This window comes from Sphaerodactylus townsendi, linkage group LG08 (assembly GCF_021028975.2).
Source record: "Sphaerodactylus townsendi isolate TG3544 linkage group LG08, MPM_Stown_v2.3, whole genome shotgun sequence".
NCBI lineage: Eukaryota > Metazoa > Chordata > Lepidosauria > Squamata > Sphaerodactylidae > Sphaerodactylus > Sphaerodactylus townsendi.
The window spans coordinates 108,287,652-108,307,401 of NC_059432.1; the positions used below are offsets into that span (position 1 = coordinate 108,287,652).

At 50.8% G+C, this 19,750-nt stretch overlaps 1 protein-coding gene across 1 annotated transcript; it reads right to left on the minus strand.

The window, feature by feature from the left end:
• Positions 1–4,275: 4,275 nt before the first annotated feature.
• On the minus strand, positions 4,276–12,925 carry LOC125438041 (PHD finger protein 13-like). The gene is made up of 5 exons (XM_048506189.1): positions 12,782–12,925; positions 10,072–10,164; positions 8,144–8,690; positions 6,181–6,225; positions 4,276–6,010 (listed from the first exon to the last, which is right to left on the minus strand). The coding sequence occupies exons 1-5, from the start codon at positions 12,785–12,787 to the stop codon at positions 5,784–5,786; spliced, it is 918 nt and encodes a 305-aa protein (XP_048362146.1). The 5' UTR covers positions 12,788–12,925; the 3' UTR covers positions 4,276–5,783.
• Positions 12,926–19,750: the final 6,825 nt, after the last annotated feature.

Consider the following 19,750-nt stretch of genomic DNA (forward strand, 5'->3'; position numbering starts at 1 on the left):
CCACCGAAACATCAAAGCAAAATGTTACAAGAAGGTGACAATCGTTCGTTCTGAAGCCGGCACGAAGGGTTATCAGCCCAACTGGCGCTTGGATGCAATCTACATACAAACAGGTTGCAAAGTACAAAGGCAGTACCGTGTTTCCCCGAAAATAAGACAGTGTCTTATATTAATTTTTGCTCTATGTCTTATTTTCAGGGGATGTCTTATTTTTTCCGCTCCACAGCTGCATTCTCTGGTGTTCTGTTCGACGGGGATGTCTCCAAACAAAAACTTTGCTACGTCTTACTTTTGGGGGATGCTTTATATGTAGCACTTCAGCAAAACCTCTACTACGTCTTATTTTCCGGGGATGTCTTATTTTCGGGGAAACAGGGTAGGAAGTCGCAAGTCGGAAGAACGTTGTCATTGCAGAAACCAGAGTCCCGTTTGGTGTCAGGGGCGCTACCTGTGTTCAGTCTGTTGCCCTGAAAACCTATGGGGTTGTCATTAAGTTGGCTGAGACTTAATAGCGCTTTGCAAACACCATGCCATGTCTGTTGATGGGCACCATAGCGCCCGTGAGTACCTTTCCTGTTGCCCACCAAGTACTTTTGGGAAGTAGGAGGGGCTAGGTCAGTGATGGCGAACCTATGGCATGGGTGCCAGAGGTGGCACTCAGAGCCCTCTCTGTGGGCACACGCAAACAGTGCCCCCCCACATCTCAGCTGGCCTGGGCCGCTGGGCTCAATTATTAGCATTAAACCTAAGACCTAGTTTTGGAGAAGCAGTGTAGGTAACCCTGTTAAGCGCCATTAAACCCCACTGATTTTCATGCGACGAACTAAAGCATGATCCTTTATCTGGGAATAAGCTTGGTTGCTGGCAATGGGGCTTGCTTCTGAGTAAACCCTCCTAGGGTCGTGATTCACCAGTTGGAAGAGTTGCATGGTTGCTTCAAAGCAAAGCCCCAACTACCGCCAAGCTTACTCCCGAGTAACGAACGCCTCGGAGCCAACCATTTTTCCTAAACGAAAACCTCAGTATTCAGGTTAAATTGCCGTGTTGGCACTTTGCGATAAATAAGTGGGTTTTGGGTTGCAATTTGGGCACTCGGTCTCAAAAAGGTTCGCCACCACTGGGCTAGGTGCTCAGCAGGGCTTTTGATTGACTCTTCCGGTTAAAAGGCATCCTGTCAAACTGAACTGCTTGACATGTTGAAGAGCTATTGTTAGGGTTAAGCATAACCACACTTCATGGTATTTTGCAGTTGGCTCTGCCTTCTTTTGGCAGTCACTTTGTAATTATGCATACCACGGAATGTGTCAGAATTCCAATGGTTTCACAGGCTTAGAAAGGTTGGGGACTCCTGGCTTAAACAGTAAGAATATTTATGGTCTGTGTCTTTATGCAAACACAGACATCTGTCCTTCTGAGTGCTGCCTGCAGAATTTGAGGTGCCTGCCTCATGTGTCAAGAAAGCAAGCAGGGCCAATGCCCAGTAATAAAATCTAGCCTGGGCATAGTTCGGGTGGGTCCTGAGGTTGCCCGTTGGAAGGACCTCCCAAGATCGGTTATCAGGCTGCCCCCATGTTCTTTGCCCACACTTTGCCCTGCCATAGTCAGCTCTGTCCCTCCTGCCAAAAGCCATCCTTAGTTTTTATTTTACTTTTATTTCTTTTATTTCCAAAAACCAGGCTCAGGGTGGTTTACAACCTGTCAATACAACCTTCACAAGTCAGGTTTCAAACACAGTTAATTAAAATGGCTCAGGTTAATCAATAAACGGTTAAAATTCTAAATGGGCACAAAATTGATGCTCCGTCGTTCTCTGTTGCGTTTCCCAAACGGGAATATAATTCCAGCTACATCTGATGCAGCTAAACTCAGCTCCCCTCTGATGCATGGCAGGGGGTTGAACTTGATGGCCCTTGGGGTCTCCTCCAACTTTATGATTCCAGTATTGATCCTGATAGGCCACCAGAGATGTTAGGTTTTAAGGACCCCAGTACATACTCTTGGATAACCGGCCAGTCTTTGCTTTTGCAGTAGCTGCCTAGCCTGCTCAGCTGCCATTTTACGGATGCCTGCACTTGGGTAAGTTTTTGCAGGCAGTGAAGACAAACTGTTCAACGCAGAGATGAACCAAGCGGTATGGGATGTGTTTAGGCCAGAACCTGTTCTAGCCAGCTCGAGGGTAGCCTTAGATTGCACTATTATTGAAGGCAGACCCCCAGAGGCATCTTCCTACGTACATTTAAAAATCCGCTTTTCTCTGCCTCATTAATTTAAGGAACTTTATTGCATTTAAACACTTTAGGGTAGGGGTGTCAAACTCATTTGTTAACAAGGGCTGGATAAGATGAACGCGACTTGGGTGGTGGTGGAGAGCTGCTTCGGCCATCCCCAGAACGGCACTGGGGGAAGAAGAAGAGGAGTTTGGATTTATATCCCCCCTTTCTCTCCTGTAGGAGACTCAAAGGGGTTTACAATCTCCTTGCCCTTCCCCCCTCACAACAAACACCCTGTGAGGTGGGTGGGGCTGAGAGAGCTCCGAGAAGCTGTGACTAGCCCAAGGTCACCCAGCTGGCATGTGTGGGAGTGCACAGGCTAATCTGAATTCCCCAGATAAGCCTCCACAGCTCAGGTGGCAGAGCTGGGAATCAAACCCGGTTCCTCCAGATTAGATACACAAGCTTTTAACCTCCTACGCCACTGCTGCTCTAGATTGGCGAGCCCGCAGCGGCATGGGGTGGCTACCTTGAGCTGGTTTGTCAGACCAACAAGGGTTAGGGTGTTCCTTTACTCCATTATTAGGAGTCAGGAACTTGAATTTCATCACTTCCTGTACCATCCTCCGCCTCCCTCTCCCGTTATGTACTGACCACGTAATAGAGACAAACACTCAAAATAACAATGCAAACCACTATACTGCAATAACGCTGCAATAACTAGATAACGACTTGAACTACATAACGGTAACCTAACATACTAATTCTCAATGTCTGGTTTGATACCCGGAACTGCAGAACTTGGAAGATCAAGGGAGGGTTGAGATGCCCGCCACCTATCAAGAGAAAGGCCCTTCACACATCCCTACGGGACCGCATCACCCCTTCTGTCCCACATAGGCCGCTACGATCAATGGCGGCTGAATTGCTGGAGATCCCAGGCCCTGCGAGGATGCGGCTGGCCTCGACCAGGGCCTTTACAGCTCTGGCCCCTGCCTGGTGGAATGCTCTACCTCCAGCTGTCCGGGCCCTGCGGGACCTTGGTGAGTTCCGCAGGGCCTGTAAGGCAGAGCTATTCCACCGGGCTTTTGGAGGGGCCGGCCACGGTTCCACCGCCCCCCGTTGAAACTGAAATCAAAGCTGCCTGTTAGGACCACCTGGTTGGGCCCTAATTCCACCTAGGGCCCTGCCTATCTCCACCCCTTCTTTTTTTTCCCCTTTGGCCTTTAGATTGGGCGCCTGTGTGTATATGTGTTTTACACAATCTTGCTGTTTTAATTTATTTATTGTTATTAATTGCTGCTGATTTTAATGGGGTAATTTTATGTTGTACCAATTTGCTGTTGGAAACAGCAGTGTTGTGAGCCGCCTCGAGCCCTTCGGGGATGAGGCGGCCTATAAATTTAATAAATAAATAAATAAAATAAGTGCCCAATGGACCATTCTCCTGTAGGTGGGGGGCATCTCGGATAGGACTTTCCAAAGCAGTGTCCCTCCTTCCCTCGGGTGGGAATTCAGTCCTTCTTGACTAGGTCCAGTATCCTGATACCAAACACCTTCTGAGATGCTGCCCAGGATATCCAGCCTGTAATGTTTAACAAATGATCTGATGGATACCCCTGCAACTGCTTTTCAGACTCCCTGTGATCCTAAAGCCGTGGTGGCGAACCTTTGGCACGCCAGATATTATGGACTACAATTCCCATCAGCCCCTGCCAGCATGGTCAATCAACCATGCTGGCAGGGGCTGATGGGAATTGTAGTCCATAACATCTGGAGTGCCAAAGGTTTGCCACCACTGTAAGCATTTCACATACCTTAGTACTGTGGTGGCGAACCTTTGGCACGCCAGATGTTATGGACTACAATTCCCATCAGCCCCTGCCAGCATGGTCAATCGACCATGCTGGCAGGGCTGATGGGAATTGTAGTCCATAACATCTGGCGTGCCAAAGGTTCGCCACCACGGCTTTAGTACCTTTCTCCTAAACCTCATCCTTTTTTCCTCACCCTATTCTCAGGTTTGTGTGTGTGTGTGTTAATAAAGAAGTCATTAAAAGAATGATTATGATTAAAAGTATTTTTATTCTATACATAAATTCCGGACACTCAACAGACCAGGACAAGAATATACTACTATACATCTTTAATAGAAAGTGACTATAAACTATAAAGTGTAAACATTTGGGAAAGAGAGAAGGGTGTTGAACCATAAACTATAAAAGCATAAACATCTGGGAGGGAGAGAAGGGCACTGTTTGAACCACGGGGTAAGTCTCCACAGCCTTCCTGCAGCATGACAACTGGGCAGTCTACCCGTCTTCTTAAGCAGAAGGGGAAACTGAGATTTTTGAACACAGCTATTGTGGGAAATGTTTACATAGAAGGCACATGGGTCAAAGAAGAGGTCTGGGGAGGGCCTGGTGTCGCCCCCTCTTGGAAAGAAGTTCTCTTTTGTTGGCATCTTGCCTGAGAAAAAGGAGCAGTGGTTTGCATAGCAGATTTTTCTTTTACTGTCATCCCCTCCCCCCCAAGCTAGGTTCGGGATCCTGAGCAGGGAGAGAAATCGGAAAACAAAACAAAAAAGCAGGACCCAATCTGCTTTTTCAGTGCGGCTCAATGCCGCTGCCTACCCCTTAGCACCCCTTTGCGACTTACAAAGCCCCCCGCCCCCCTTGCCTCTTCCACTAAACAGCTTTGGTCGTCTTCCACACTGCCTATTTTTCTTTTCAAATAAGACACTAGTGCAACCGGGTGGTCTAAAGTGAGAGGTGGACACACGTGGAAATGTCTCTAGCCATTTCCTAAGTACCTGTATACAAATATTTACATTAAACAGATACCGGCCTTGCCTCTGTTCTCTCCCCTGCCCCTCCCCAGTGACTAGCCCGACTAAGGCCATGCCGGTTTGCGAATGCAGCAAGCTTTTTAAAAGGACCAGGAGTGATCCCTTCCACCTTAGCAGGTAGCTGGCCAAGGTGTCCACTTGTTCAGCAGAAACACAACAGCTGCTGTTTCTGATACCTGTTCTATTTTGGAAGGAAAACTGCCTTGCAATGTAGGCGTGCTTTTTTCTCTGAGCAAGCAGTTTTTGGAGATCAAAGGCTGACCTGGTGCAAGGGAGCGGTCGAGGCTTTGTCAGAGGACTGAAAAGACGGGGGAAAGGTAACTGCACAAACCCAGGTGGCTATCGTACCATGTCAGAATGAAATTTGGGCAAATCCCCCAATGGGGAAAGGCACCAAGCTGCAACTGCGGAAGGGCAAAAAAGTGTCTGGCTGACGTAGTGCATTGTGCGCTGGAATCCACCGAACCAGTCACTTGTGTCTGCCAGGAATTTTTGCATCTTCTACTCTGGTGTAACCCTGAATCCACAAGAATCCCTTTTTACAGGCTCGTTCAAGGGGAGAACAGCTTTAAGGTACCTTTCATTGTCTTAGAATCTGATAGTTCAGGGGGACCCCTTTCATTAGAGGAGTATACTCCTTCCCAGAGGGGTGCAGTTCTGATTGTCTCGCTTCTCTGGGGTCCGGTATGTCACTAAAGGGAACCCAGCGACCCCTCGAACTAGAGTCAGTCACAAAAGCGCTTGCGTGGCACAGTGCGGGCTCGGTTGGAGCGGCGGATTTCTTGCTTTGCATCGCGGCACCGCTGGCAGATAAAAATGTCAGGCACGTTGGATTTGCGGATCTTGGCACAGGAAAGGTGAATCCAGGTGGTGCATTCGTTGCATTCTATCATGGGTCTCCCAGCAAAAGGCTTTAAGCAGAAGCAAGTGATCAGATCCCATGCATCGTCCTCTGCAAGAAACCCAACAATGTCAGTAACTTAAAACAACACATGAATATTCTAGACAACAAATTGAGTCTTTAGATACCAAAGCGTGTCCCCCCCCCCCCCCACTACACAACTAATATGTAATTGTGTTTGCTCCCCCTACTGGATTCTTGCAGTACCACACAATACTCACCCTCTACTTTGCTGTCTGAGGGAGCGGGAAACTCCTCACATGATGCTGAGAGGGGAAAAGAAGAGATTATGTAAATAAGAGTGCCCATTATCCTGACTCTACTATTACTGTACCATTACCTGCACCATTATCCTGACTCTACTATTACTGCTGTTTATTCTACCAGCAAAAGCTCTTGAAACAATTTTTAACAGCTCCCACTACAATGAAGTGAGAACTCTGCAGGCTCTTCCTTTTGCAATTTGTGGACCCAAACAAATACGGTAAGCCAAGATGTCCAGCTATAATACTGCCCGCTGAGAGGGGAAAGCCATCACTCAATGACAGAGGGGATCGTTTGCGTGCAGAAGGTCCCACATTCAATCATCAGCATTTCTAGCTGAAGTCATAGAATCATAGAGTTGGAAGAGACCCCCAAGGGCCATCCAGTCCAACCCCCTGCCATGCAAGAACACACAACCAAAGCACTCAAGTCAGATGGCCATCCAGCCTCTGTTTAAAAACCTCCAAAGAAGGAGACTCTTAGGCCCCTTCCGCACACGCAAAATAATGCGTTTTCAAACCACTTTCACCACTGTTTGCAAGTGGATTTTGCCATTCCGCACAGCTTCAAAGAGCATTGAAAGCAGCTTGAAAGTGCATTATTCTGCATGTGCGGAAGGAGCCTCTACCACACTCAGAGATAGTGCATTCTACTGCCAAACAACCTTTACTGTCAGGAGGTTTTTCCTGATGTTTAGGTGGAATCTCTTTTCCTTCACCTTGAACCCATGACTCTTGGTCCTGTGTAGTGGCTAGAGAAGTGGTAAACCTTTTGAGCTCAGCGTGACAAAAAGTAGGAAATGCCTAATGACTCTAATGGTCTGTCATCTCTCTCTCCCCCTTCCCTGCCCCCAACAAAAGAGAAACATTTCTTTACATATTCATGTCACCACCAATCACAGTTCATGTGCTGAAATGGATGGTGAGAATCCATTTTAAGCTATGGGTGGTGCAGGGTAACCTATTTCTTTTATTTTTGGTTCTTCAGTTTATTTGGTAACTCAAACAAGAAGAACAGCTGTTGTCCAACGGTGGTGAACGCTGGAGTGTCACCCAAAACATTGTGGTGTGCCACCATTGACATACGTGTCATAGGTTTGACATCACTGGGATAGGGTGTTTTTCTAGAATCAGAGACCTGGGTTCAAATCTCTACTTTGCCATGGAAAGTTGTTGGATGACTTTAGATCAGACACTTCTAATAATAGTATTAAGAGTTTGGATTTATACCATGCCTTGCTTTCCTGAAAGTAGACTCAAGGCAGCTTACAAACTCCTTTCCATTCCTCTCCCCACAACAAACAACCTGTGAGGTAGGTGGGGCTGAGAGCGTTTGAAAAGAACTGTGATTAGATCAAGGTCACCCAGCAGGCTTCATGTGCAGGAGTGGGGAAACAAATCCCAGTTCACCAGATTATAGAGTTTGCTGCTCAGATGGAGGAGTGGGAAATCAAGCCCATTTCTCCAGATTAGACTTGGCTGCTCTTAACCACTACACCACAATAGTTTTCAATAACCCTCACAGGGTTCTTGTGAGAATAAAATGGAGGGAAGGAAATGATGCACAACGCCCTGAGATCCATGCAGGAAAGGCAGCAGAAAAATGAATTTTTTAAAAAAGGACACCAATAGCGAGACCTCTAATCTGGAGAACCAGGTTTGATTCCCCACTCGTCCACCTGAGTGGCAGAGGCTTATCTGGTGAACCAGATGTGTTTCCACAGTCCCACACTCCTGCTGGGTGACCTTGACCTAGTCACAGTTCTCTCTGAACTCTCTCAGCCCCACCTACCTGAGAAGGGGTCTGTTGTGGGGAGAGGAAGGGAAAGGAGCTTGTAAGCCACCTTGAGTCTCCTTACAGGAGAGAAAGGTGGGGTATCAATCCAAACTTTTTTCCTTCTACCGTTGTGTGTCCACTTACTATTGAGCTGGAGGTCGTGTCTACAGAGCTCTTCCTCTCGGCTCTGTTCTCTCGCGATCCAACCGTCAGGGCTGACTTTCCCCTCGCATCGCAGGGCCTCAGGCTGAAGAGCTCCAGCCGCCGGCTTTTCGGCGGACTCCACCCCATAGGTCCAACCCTTCTCCTCTATGTATTGCTCCAGGAGGGAGCTGGCCTGCCGTTCTTCCCGTGACAGGCAGGGGACCAGTCCTTCTCCTCTCCCTTCAGTCTCTCCTCTCGGCTCAGCCCTTTCCAGCTTGACGTCTTTCACGCTGACGGGCAACATGAGCTTCTTCGACGGCTTCTTTTTCTTAGCTTGATGGGGTCGAGTCGGGAAGCAGCTGCTGGAAATGGCCGAGCAGCTCAGGAAGATGTCCCCAGCCCCGCCGCACTGGGTGTTCCTGCTCCCGCCATCGTCGGACAGCACCTGGGAGTCGCAGGACTGCGAGGAGGCGCAGCTATCGCTGTCCTGAGTGCTTCCTGTGCTGTTCTGAGGGCTCATGTTGCCCGCAAGAGGCCATGGGTCATTCTAGAATGGGAAGAGAGCATGCCATCAGCAGGTCTGCACCATGTCAGGATTCAGCTTTAATTGCAGTGAGATTATCTTGTGTCTTTTAAACAATAACAACAACCTTTATTTGGCACTAGCGTGGCCCGGCCATGCGTTGCTGTGGCTTATTGTGATGAAATGGGAAAGGAACAGTAGCAGCAAATCAATTGCAGAGGCCAGCAGTACGTGCTCATGCAAACATGCAGCCTGATACTGTGCGATGTCAGTGTTGTGTGTGCCTGCAATCCTTGGGGGGGCGGGGTGGTGGTGGTGGAAAGGCACCCCTCCCACACATCTAGGCTAAATGGTCATGATCCTTTACCTGGGAGTAAGTTTGGTTGGTGGCAATGGGTGTCACTTCTGAGGAACAGTACTGCCCATGTACTGTTTTCACTGCTCATATTTGGCCATCTGAGTGAACATTCTAAGCAGCACGAACATTCTAAGGGTGATGATTACACGCAGGCAGCTGCATGTCCTTCACCATGGAGCGCCAGGAAAAGGTGTTTTACCTGGGCCAGGTGTGATAGTTTAGGAATGTGAACATCTAAAAACACTCTCGCCTGGCTGACTATAGTGGCTGGGAATTTTCAGAGGAATTGGCCCAGCAGTTACTGAGGTATACTGTCATCAACAAAAACACTGTTAGCTTTTTATATATATATAGATTTAAAAATAGGTTCTAGAGCATTGCCAGACATTTTTGAAATACAAATCAAGAGTACATTCAAAGCGCAGACAGGAAGACTGCATATAGCAGTATACATTACTTAGAAAGTTCTGTCACTTGTAAAAGAGATTTTGCTACTTTTCCCAAGAGCATGACATCTGTGAAAGTCTTTTCAACATTTTTATGCCGCTGGTCATCGTGGGCAGTAGCTGTGGTCTGGTAGATCTTGCCTTTGTTAAGCAGATTCAGGCTTGCATCTTCAGAGGTGTATCACAGAGAGAAGTGACACTCTTCTCTCTGTGATACACTTCTGAAGATGCCAGCCACAGATGCAGGCGAAACGTTAGTAACGAGATCGACCAGACTATGGCCGTATAGCCCGGAAATCCCACTACAACCAGTTGAGAACGGCTGTGAAAGCCTTCGACAATAGATTTTTATGCCACCTTTCCACCCGAGCAGGGTTTCCGAGGCAGCAAACATGAAAACGTTAAAACATTTGCACAATCAGAAGCGCCAATTGAAATTACAAAATAATTCAGTAAAAATACACAGGTGAGCATGATCAGGAAGGAGGCCAATAACCATAATTGGGGTTAGAAGGAAAGAATGGGAAGCCCCAATTCCCTGAGCAGCAAGGGTTATTGGGAGATAACTAGGTCCTCAGAGTTAATCAAGACATTGTCTTACCTCCTTTGGGTACGGAATGTAGCCTGCATAGGCTAGCACAAAGGTGCAGAATTGGTTGAAATCTTCCACGGTTCTCTGTCGTTTCTGTGGTGGCTAGGAAGACACAAACATTCCCAGGTGAGCCAACCAACTGAAGAGTTCCAAATTCACCTGCCCAGATACAGAGTTCATCCACTCTAAAAATAAGAACTCTTTCCCTGGTTACGGCACTGACCAGTACTCTCAGCTGCCTTTAGTTTGGAAGATGTAACACAGGAAAGTAACCTTTCACAATTATCCTAATGAACTACAGAGAAGAAAACTCAACATAGCAAAGGGCCCCATTTCCTGCAAGATTTGATTTTGCCCACAGCATTTTCCACTTAAAATCCAGGAAAAAAAAATAAACAGATTCCACTGGTGGGGTTTCAGAACACCAAGAGACGAACCTCTGGGGAAAGAAACCACCCTGCTACTGGATAATAATAATTATCTAGAAATGTTATGACATTTCCCTGTGGATTCGCTATCAGGGCAAACAAGCCAAGGAGGACCCCCCCCCCCCCAAACACAAAGGGAAGCAGCGAATCAAATTGCAGCCACCGCAAGAGAGAGGGAACAGCACTGCCGTCCCCCCCCTGCCCCCCCCCCCCAATCTGTAAGCATGCCACTGGAGAAAGCTCATTTTGAATACTGCTGAGTAGAGCATTGATGTGAAAACAAAAATCCCCTTAAAGCAGACCATACCTGCATTTCTACTGCCCGCAATAGAAGACAAGAGAGAACCTGCCCACCCACCATTCACCCTAAACCTGGCAGCGATGATCCCCACACACAATTGCTGCACAAGGAATCCAGAGATGGGGGTAGTCTGCAATTCCCAGAGTTGGCATCAACCAAGAACAAGATGGGAGGGGGGCAGTGTCCACGCCCCAGAGTGACCTGGGGGTCATTATAACCGTAAAACCCTGGAACTGCAAAGGAAGACCTCCAACTCACTCTGCAGCTTCTCCCTTTGAGGGATGAAGAAGCCATCCTAAAGCAAATCCAAAGGAGAAAAATCCTTGACTTTTCTACCTCACTCCACCCCCACCCCGCCCCCGCCAGAAAGGAAGCGCCTCCCCAGTTGCCAAGACAGGAACTATCTATCAGGCTCCCTCTGAAAGGACATGGTCGCCCCCGCCCCATTGCTGAAATAGGAATTGCCTATCAGCCCCCTTCAAAAGGATGGCAAAAGGAAATGTCCCCAATTGCCCAGATAGGAACTGCTTATCAGACCCTCTTGGATAGCGATGGTGAAAGGCAGTGCCCAGGAGTGGGACACCCGCTGGGGGTTTCTCTCCTCACTCTCTTGAGGGAATAGGCTTGCTCCCCCAGTTTGAGTAGCAGGGATGGTTCCGGAGCATGGAGGGGGCTGCGGAGTCTAAAGAGACGCTGCCCCCCCCTCCCCTCCCCCCCTTGTTCTTTGTCGGTGCCAACTCTGGGAATTGCAGACTGGCCCCATCTCTGGATTCCTTGTGCAGGAGTTGTGTGTGTGTATGTGGGGAGGGGGAGATCATTGCTGGCAGGTTTAGGCTGGGGTGGGGGGAGCAGGTTCTCTCTGTCTTCTATTGCCGGCAGTAGAATGGCTTACCCCCCCCCCCCCCCCCCCCACAAAGGGCATGACTCCCCCTCCGCGATTGCTGAGATAGGAATTACCTTTCAGCCTCCCTCCAAGAGGATGGCGAAAGGAACTGCCCCCCCCCCCCTCGCCCCCCATATTGCCCAGATAGGAATTGCCTCTCGGAAAGGACATACTCCCACAATTGCCAAGACAGGAGTGACCCATCCGAGTCCCCCCCCCCCCCCAGCTAAAGGGGCATCTAAAGAGCGTGCAATGAGCCCCCCCGCCCCGTGCCTCGACAGGGGAGGACGCACGTGTGCACCAGGGAGTGCAACACGTTTCAAGCCCCCGCCCCCCCCGCGCCGGCTTGAGCAGCTTTTCCCGCCCCCTCCCCCAGCAGAGGCAGGAGGGGTCGCGCTCCCACCCCCACAACGGCGCCTGCGCGAACGAAGGGCAAAAAAACTGGCGGCGGCGGCGGGCGAGAGACAAGTTCAAAAGAACCCCCCCACTAAAATAAGTTGCGGGGGGAGGGATGAAGCCGTGCCGGGGGGAGGGGCTGGCGCCAAACAAGAACGTCGAGGCGGCTGGCCGGCCGAGGGGGACCCCCCCCTTGACGAAAAGCGACACCCCCCCGAAAGAGGCGTCCTTTTTGACTGGGGGGGGCGCAGCCCTCGCGAAGGGGGGGGCAGCAAAGTGTTTGTGAAGAGAGCCATGCTTTAAAGGAGGTTCTCGAACCCCCCCCCCCACAGATAGAGGAGGGGGTCGCTCAGTCTCTTTTTATTCGGGGGGGGGGCAGACGAGACTCCGGTTCGAATCGCGGCTCCGTGTAAACAATCCCCCCCTTGTCCTCCCGCCAAGGCAAAGCCGCTCCTCCTCCTCCTCCTCCTCCTCCCAGGGAAGCCCGGGCAGAATGGCGCCCAAGAAGAGGAGGGAGGAGGGAGGCCAGGCCGCCCCCCCCCCCCACGGCTCTTCTCCGGTCTGCCCCCCCCCCTTCCCCGGCGACGCCGCCGCCCTCTGCCCCGCCGCGGGTGCCTGGAAGGGGAAGCCGGGAAAGGCGCCCCCCACCCATCCAAGACCTGCAAGGCGTGGGGGGGGGGGAAGGAGGGGAGCCCCCCGCCCGGCTCTCACCTGCATCCTCGTCGCCGTCCTCCTGCGGGTCGCTGGCTCATCCCCTGCGGGGGTCTCCCGCTTGCAGACGGCTCGTGTTTGCGGGCACCGGCGCCAGTTCGCGGGCCGCCCCTCCGCTAGCTCCGCCCCGCAAGGGCGGGACCACCCGCCAGAGGGGGGGGGAGAGAGGCGGGAGCGGCGCAGCGGCGCCCAGGGGGGAGAGGGCGTCACGCCGCGACGCCACCCCCCCCCCCGGCTTCACTTGGGCTCGCCCGGCTGGGCGGGGAGGCGCCCCTGCGCTGTCTGTGCTCGGCTCCCGCCACTGCCGGCATTGAGGAGGGGGGAGGAGCTGCCCCTCCGCCTCCCCCGTTGCAGGGGGGCTATTGGGAGGGGCTCGCCCCCACCCCCGTTAAAAGGGTTTTTTTCCCCTCCTGACTCGGGGTGCAATTTGGGAAGAGGCAGAGCTGGTGGGGAGCTTTCCACCCTCGCCTGTTTCCCCTCTCAACTTTTTCCTGTCCCCCCCCTCCTCCTCTCCCCCTTCTGCCCCCTCCCCCTCCAACTTTTCCTTCCCCTCCTTTCTCCCCTCCAACTTTTCCTGTCCCCCCCTCCCCTCCTCATGTCTCCCTCCTCTTCTCCTTCCCCCCTCCCGGGAAAAAAATGGCAACGGGTCGGCGGCGCTGGGAAGGAGGGGCTCAGCTGGAAGGAGCCCACCTTTGCAATACTGCCGGGCGGGGGGGGAGGGGAGGGGAGGGGAGGGGAGGGGCGGGGAACCGCTAAAACGGCGGCGGCTCCCCCCTCCCCCAGTCCGTTCGGTCGCGCCTCTTCCCTGCGCAGTATCGGCGGTGCAGAAACGCTGCCTGCGGGTTCCTTCATGGGCTGCATGATCGCCTCCTTTGCAGCGGGAAGCGGCCCCACCCCCACCCCCACCCCCACCCCCACCCCATTGGGGAAAGACGATCGAGGGCCTTTTTTAAAAAAATGCAAACTAATCCCGGAGAGACCGGGAGCCCCGCTTTTGAGTAACCACGTCTAGGGCGTCTCCTGCGCGCTTGGGCTGGGGAGGCAGGGGTGCCTTGGCGCGCGGTGGGCTGCTGGACAGCGCGATCCTACAGCGCTTCCAGGCTTAACCTTCGACCTGTGCAGCGTTACTCCAGTCTAAACCCTTTACAATGGAGCGAAGTGCAAGCCCATTCATTTTCATGGGCATAGACCAGTGATGGCGAACCTTTTCGCGACCGAGTGCCCAAACTGCAACCCAAAGCCCACTTATTTATCGCAGAGTGCCAACATGGCCATTTAACCTGAATACTGAGGTTTTAGTATAGGAAAAAACGGTTGGCTCCAAGGCGCGCGTTACTCGGGAGTAAGCTTGGTGGTAGTCGGTAGCTTTGCTTTAAAGCAACTGTGCAACGCTTCAGTCGGGTGAATCACGACCCTAGGAGGGTTTACTCATAAGCAAACCCCATTGCCAGCACCCGAGCTTACTCCCAGGTAAAGGATCACGCTTTCGTTCTTCCCATGAAAATCAGTGGGGTTTAACAGCTCTTAACAGGGTTACCTACACTGCTTCCCAAAAACTAGGTCTTAGGTTTAATGCTAATAATCTCCCTGAAATAATTACACTATTATCACATGACAAACTCTATGCATGCGTGCCCACAGAGAAGGCTCTGAGTGCCACTTCTGGCACCCATGTCTTAGGTTCGCCACCACTTGCATAGATGGGAGAAACTCTTCATAGGAGTGCCCGGTGAGGCCCCTTTGGCCAGGCTGTAGAGGACAAGGGGCCTTAGGGAGACTTGACTTCAAACTCTCTCACACACCCTCCCCCCAGTAGACCTGGGACCCCCCAACATGACGCCTGTGGGCACAGTGGTATCCACCAACGCCTTGCCAAGTGTTTTTAGGGAATGCATGGGGTCTGACTGATTATGGGATATTTTGACTGGCTTTACAGATTGCCCCCCCCCCAAAAAAAATGTTGCTTTGACAGCAGCTGCGGTACCACAGCCCAAGCATCTGCAGTTAAGCTGTGGAAATCATTTGGTGGCTGGCCCCGCCTCCTGCGGCAGTCATTTTGCGGACCCCGTCTTGTTGCTGCGCCTACCGGGCCGTATCCAGAGGTGGGATCCAACCGGTTCTCACCACTTCTCTAGAAGTGGTTACTAATGTTTTCTGAGTGCCGAGAAGGGGTTACTAAAGCAACCTCCCTGCCCAACAGGGACTGGAGGTGCGTGTGTTCGGCGGCGCCACTGTTTGAATCCCACCACCATCGGAACCTGTTATTAAAATTTTTGGATCCCACCACTGGCTGTATCCAATTTCCAGATGTGCCTGTGGTATCCAAAAAGGTGGGGAACCTCCACACAAAACGTTTTTGGGGCAGTCACTGTGATAACTCTGCCCCACTGCATCTAAATCTAACTTGTCTCATTGGTGCTATGAAAACTGATGCAAAGAAATGTGCACCTCTTTGGAAGGAAGGTGTGGTTAAAAAGAAAACACAGGACAAGTGGGGTCAAGATGGTACCTGTCCTAACTCTTACTCAGGCAGTGCAGCCGGGGATGGCGCAGCCACTGTGCAAGTGCGCCATGTCCAGAGTCTTGCTACATTGGGGCCTGCAAGCTAAAAGTGATGTTAACCTTTCCGTATGAGAGTGTGGCTCAGTATCATGCACCACCAATTTTGTCGACAAATGCGGGTGTTCCCGAACCAAAAGAGCCCAGGAAGGCAACTAAAGAAGACGTATTGTCGAAGGCTTTCACGGCCGGATTCAACTGGTTCTGGTGGGTTTTCCGGGCTGTGTGGCCGTGGTCTGGTGGATCTTGTTCCTTAATGTTTCGCCTGCATCCGTGGCTGGCATCTTCAGAGGCGTATCACACTTTGTCCTTTACAGTCAATTTTTGAGCCCAGGAAGATAATAGATAAGGTTGTAGTATTCTTACTAGTAGCATTTCTTCACCAGCTTGGTGTACATGATAAGACTGGTGGACTCTAATTTGGAGAACTTCTTACACTTTTGGGGTATGCACTAGCTCAGTGATGGCGAGCCTTTTCGAGACCGAGTGCCCAAATTGCAACCCAAAACCCATTTATTTATCGCAAAGTGCCAATACGGCAATTTAACCTGAATACTGAGGTTTTAGTTTAGAAAAAACGGTTGGCTCCAAGGTGTGCATTACACGGGAGTAAGCTTGGTGGTAGTTGGTGGCTTTGCTTTGAAGCAATCGTGCAACTCTTCCAACGGGTGAAGCACGACCCTAGGAGGGTTTACTCAGAAGTAAGCCCCATTGCCAGCACCCGAGCTTACTCCCAGGTAAGGGATCATGCTTTAGATCTTCACATGAAAATCAGTGGGGTTCAACAGCGCTTAACAGGATTACCTACACTGCTTCCCCAAAATTAGTTCTTGGGTTTAATGCTAATAATCGAGCCCAGTGGCCCAGGCCAACCTAGATGTGTTGGGGGAGGGGGGCGACTCTGTGCGCGCCCACAGAGAGGGCTCTGAGTGCCACCTCTGGCACCCGTGCCATAGGTTTGCCACCACTGCACTAGCTCAACAGCGACTCAAAACCAATGTGTGGAAATGGGCAGCTGAAACTTTCCCCGCCATGGGGATAAATAAGAATACCCGTGAAGTAGCATCTCATTCAAGGGAGAGGACTCCCCCCCAAATCAGTTCAGTATGAACTGTGTGTAACAGGACACAGTGTGTAACAGACTTCCCTCTGTGACACACCTCTGACGATGCCAGCCACAGATGCAGGCGAAACGTGAGGAACAAGATCCACCAGACCACGGCCACACAGCCCAGAAAACCCACCAGAACCAGTAAAGAAGAGTTTGGATTTATATCTCTCCTTTCTCTCCTGTAAGGAGACTCAAAGGCGCTTACAATCTCCTTGCCCTTCCCCCCTCACAACAAACACCCTGTGAGGTAGGTGGGGCTGAGAGAGCTCCGAAGAACTGTGACTAGCCCAAGGTCACCCAGCTGGCGTGTGGGGGAGTGCACAGGCTAATCTGAATTCCCCAGATAAGCCTCCACAGCTCAAGCGGCAGAGCGGGGAATCAAACCCGGTTCCTCCAGATTAGAATGCACCTGCTCTTGACCACTACGCCACCCCTGCTCCCAGGAATGTCCCCGTCTGCTCCTGCGTTGAAGGAGTGCCCCCACTGAGGATGCGCCAGGGCCCAAGCATTGTGCTGCCATGTGGCTCGTGAACACCAGCATAAGAGTCCTCACCTGGCGCAAGTGCCATTTATGCTAGGGTCATGCTGCCTCCTCAGCAGTTCACCCAGGGGCAAACTGGACCCTCAATAGGGGTGCCCCATCCCCCATTCTTTGCTAAGGAGATGGGGGCTACCCTTTTGAGGGTCCATAACATTGCACCCCCTGAACCAAACTGCACCAAACTTGGGGGGTAGCATAAGGACAGTCTCCTGATGATACGCTGAAATTTTGGTGCCGCTAGCCTAAAAACTGCGCCCCCTGCAGGCCAAAGATGGAAAACCACTAAAATACCCAAAAATGAACCCTGCATTTTGATGCCCCCTACAAGGTGGTGCCCTGGGCAGCTGCCCACCTTGCCCAATGGGCATTATGCCCCTGAGTTCACCCCCCTCCCCCCCAGATTGTGCTGTTAGTAGCTCAGGAACCATCACCCGCAGCATTAATTCTGCGCAGCCCTAAGGTATTCTCCCACTGAACCAGAACTTGCAGCAAGCGGAGTTCTTGTCAACCATCCCAGCAGGAGTAAAAAAGCCCAAATCCCATTGTACAAAGAGGACGTTGATATGGGCAACCCTAAGATCCTTGTAACGCTGAGCTGTACCTGGACTGAACTAACGGATAAAATATATTTGTGGGAAGCAAAGCTGCCGGTGTTGTGGTCTTTTGCGTGGACAAAATCTGCCTCTGGAGAAAAGGCAGGCAGTGGGTGCAGCTGTCTCTGTAGCCAGACCCCTTGAGGTTGCTTTACTTGCCCTTCCCTTATGCAAGCATTTTTCCCCTGTGATGGTATTTGCACTTGTCTGTATTGGACACCTCCAGGAAAATGTGGAAGGCGGTCCTTACGGGTAGTAGTCTAGTCATGGTTTATCTCTGGAGGGGATGAGTCTGCCTATCGGAATGAAGTGGACCAACTGCTCTCATGGTGCAGGGAAAATAACCTGGTTCTTAACACTAACAAGACAAAGGAGCTCATAGTGGACTATAGAAGGAATAGCTCAGAAATTCAGCCCTTGACTATAAATGGAGATCAAGTGGAGCGGGTGGCTGAAGTTCTTTTAAATTCCTACGCGTTATGATTAAAGAGGATTTGACCTGGGGAGTACAGATCATCATGTTAAAGAAAGCCCAGCAAAGACTGTACCTTTCAGATGACTTTTAAGCATAACAACCAGATGGAAAACTTCTGGCGCCCTTTTACCGCTGTGCTATAGAGAGTGTCCGAATCTACTGCATCTGTGTATGGTTCTCCAGCTGCACAGTGGCGGCTTAACAGGGATAAGGCGCTAAAAGGGTGATCAATACTGCACAAGTTGGGATTATCGGCTGCCCTCTCCCCTCCTTTGAAGAAATCTATAATGCCCGAAGTTCAAATAAAGCCCAAAATATTCTAAGGGACCCGCCTCATCCAGCACACTCTCTTTTTAAACTGCTTCCATCTGGCAGACGCATACAGGGCCCCTGTGAACTAGGACAAAGAGGCTTAGAGACAGCTTCCTACTCTAGAGCTGTGGCTATGCTAAACTCCGCTGCTTCATATTGATGTATTTGGGGCTATGTAGGGATGGGTGGAGGATGATGATGTATGAGTCTGAAATTGCATGAGTCTGAAATTGTATGAGTCTGAAATTGTGTGCATCGAGGAATGCTGCTGTAAATTTCGTTGTGCGTGCACAATGACAATAAAATGCTTATGCTTATGCTTATGCTTATCGGCTTTCAGGCAGGCACAAGAAGATGCTTTATACTGAACCAGACCCACGGTCCGTCAAGGTCAGTATAGCCTACTCCAACGCTTTTTATTCTTTCAATGTATGCCCTGCTCCCCCCCGCCCCCAACACAGCAAGGCTTGGGGTGGCTATATTCTGCCTCAGATGAAGATCTCAGATAAAGGCCAGCCAGTGAGCTTATATGGCAGAACGGGGGATTCGAACCTGGGTCCCGTGGATCCTGGTTGGATGCCCCAATCAAGGACATTTCGAGAGGCATACGAATAAACTAATTGCAGAGCGTTATCCTCCCTGATTATAATCATTATTGTACTTTGAAAAACCCTGACCTGCCTTTGCTGTTATATTTATATTATATTGCCGTGCCGTTCTAACTTGTGTGTATATATATTACTCCAATGGGAGAATGTAAACAATTTTTCCAAAACATTTTGTTACTGTTTGTACAATTATAAATTATTTTGGTTACTTACAAGTATATTGCTACTCCAGTGGGAGAACTAATTTTTGAAGTCATTATTGTAGCCTGTTGGTACAAGTTTTCTTCATTTTCACTTTGGTGTGTACCTTCCCCTTTTGCATAGCATGGACCAATCCAGGGGTTGGCAACCTTTAACACCCAAAGAGCCATGGGGGCATGGCCCCACCTCCCCAAGCCCCGCCTTCAGCCTGCAATCCGACGGACAGAGTAAGTTGCAGGGGCAGCTGCACTTACGAAGGACGCCCCCAGCTGGGCAGGTGACAGCAGGCGACAGACGAGGGAAGAAGGGGAAAGGACGTCGGAGGAAAGAAGGAAGGAAGGAGGGGGTAGGGAAGGAGGCACGCTCGTCGTGTCCCAAGTGCAACTTGCCGTGATTGGTGTCGCTGCTGCTGTCTAACCCGCCCAAGCAGGCAGAATAGACAGCAGCGGTGACATCAACGATGGAAAGTTGCACTTGGGACACAGCAAGTGTGTCTCCTTCCTTCCTTCCTTCCTTCCTTCCTTCCTTCCTTCCTTCCTTCCTTCCTTCCTTCCTTCCTTCCTTCCTTC

Excerpts from the sequence above, each read along its gene's own strand:
- LOC125438041 (XM_048506189.1), bottom strand. Across the intron at positions 8,691-10,071 it reads ACATTCCGTACCCAAAGGAG|AATGACCCATGGCCTCTTGC; the intron begins GTAAGACAATGT and ends TTCCCATTCTAG. Across the intron at positions 6,226-8,143 it reads ACACGACCTCCAGCTCAATA|CATCATGTGAGGAGTTTCCC; the intron begins GTAAGTGGACAC and ends TTCCCCTCTCAG.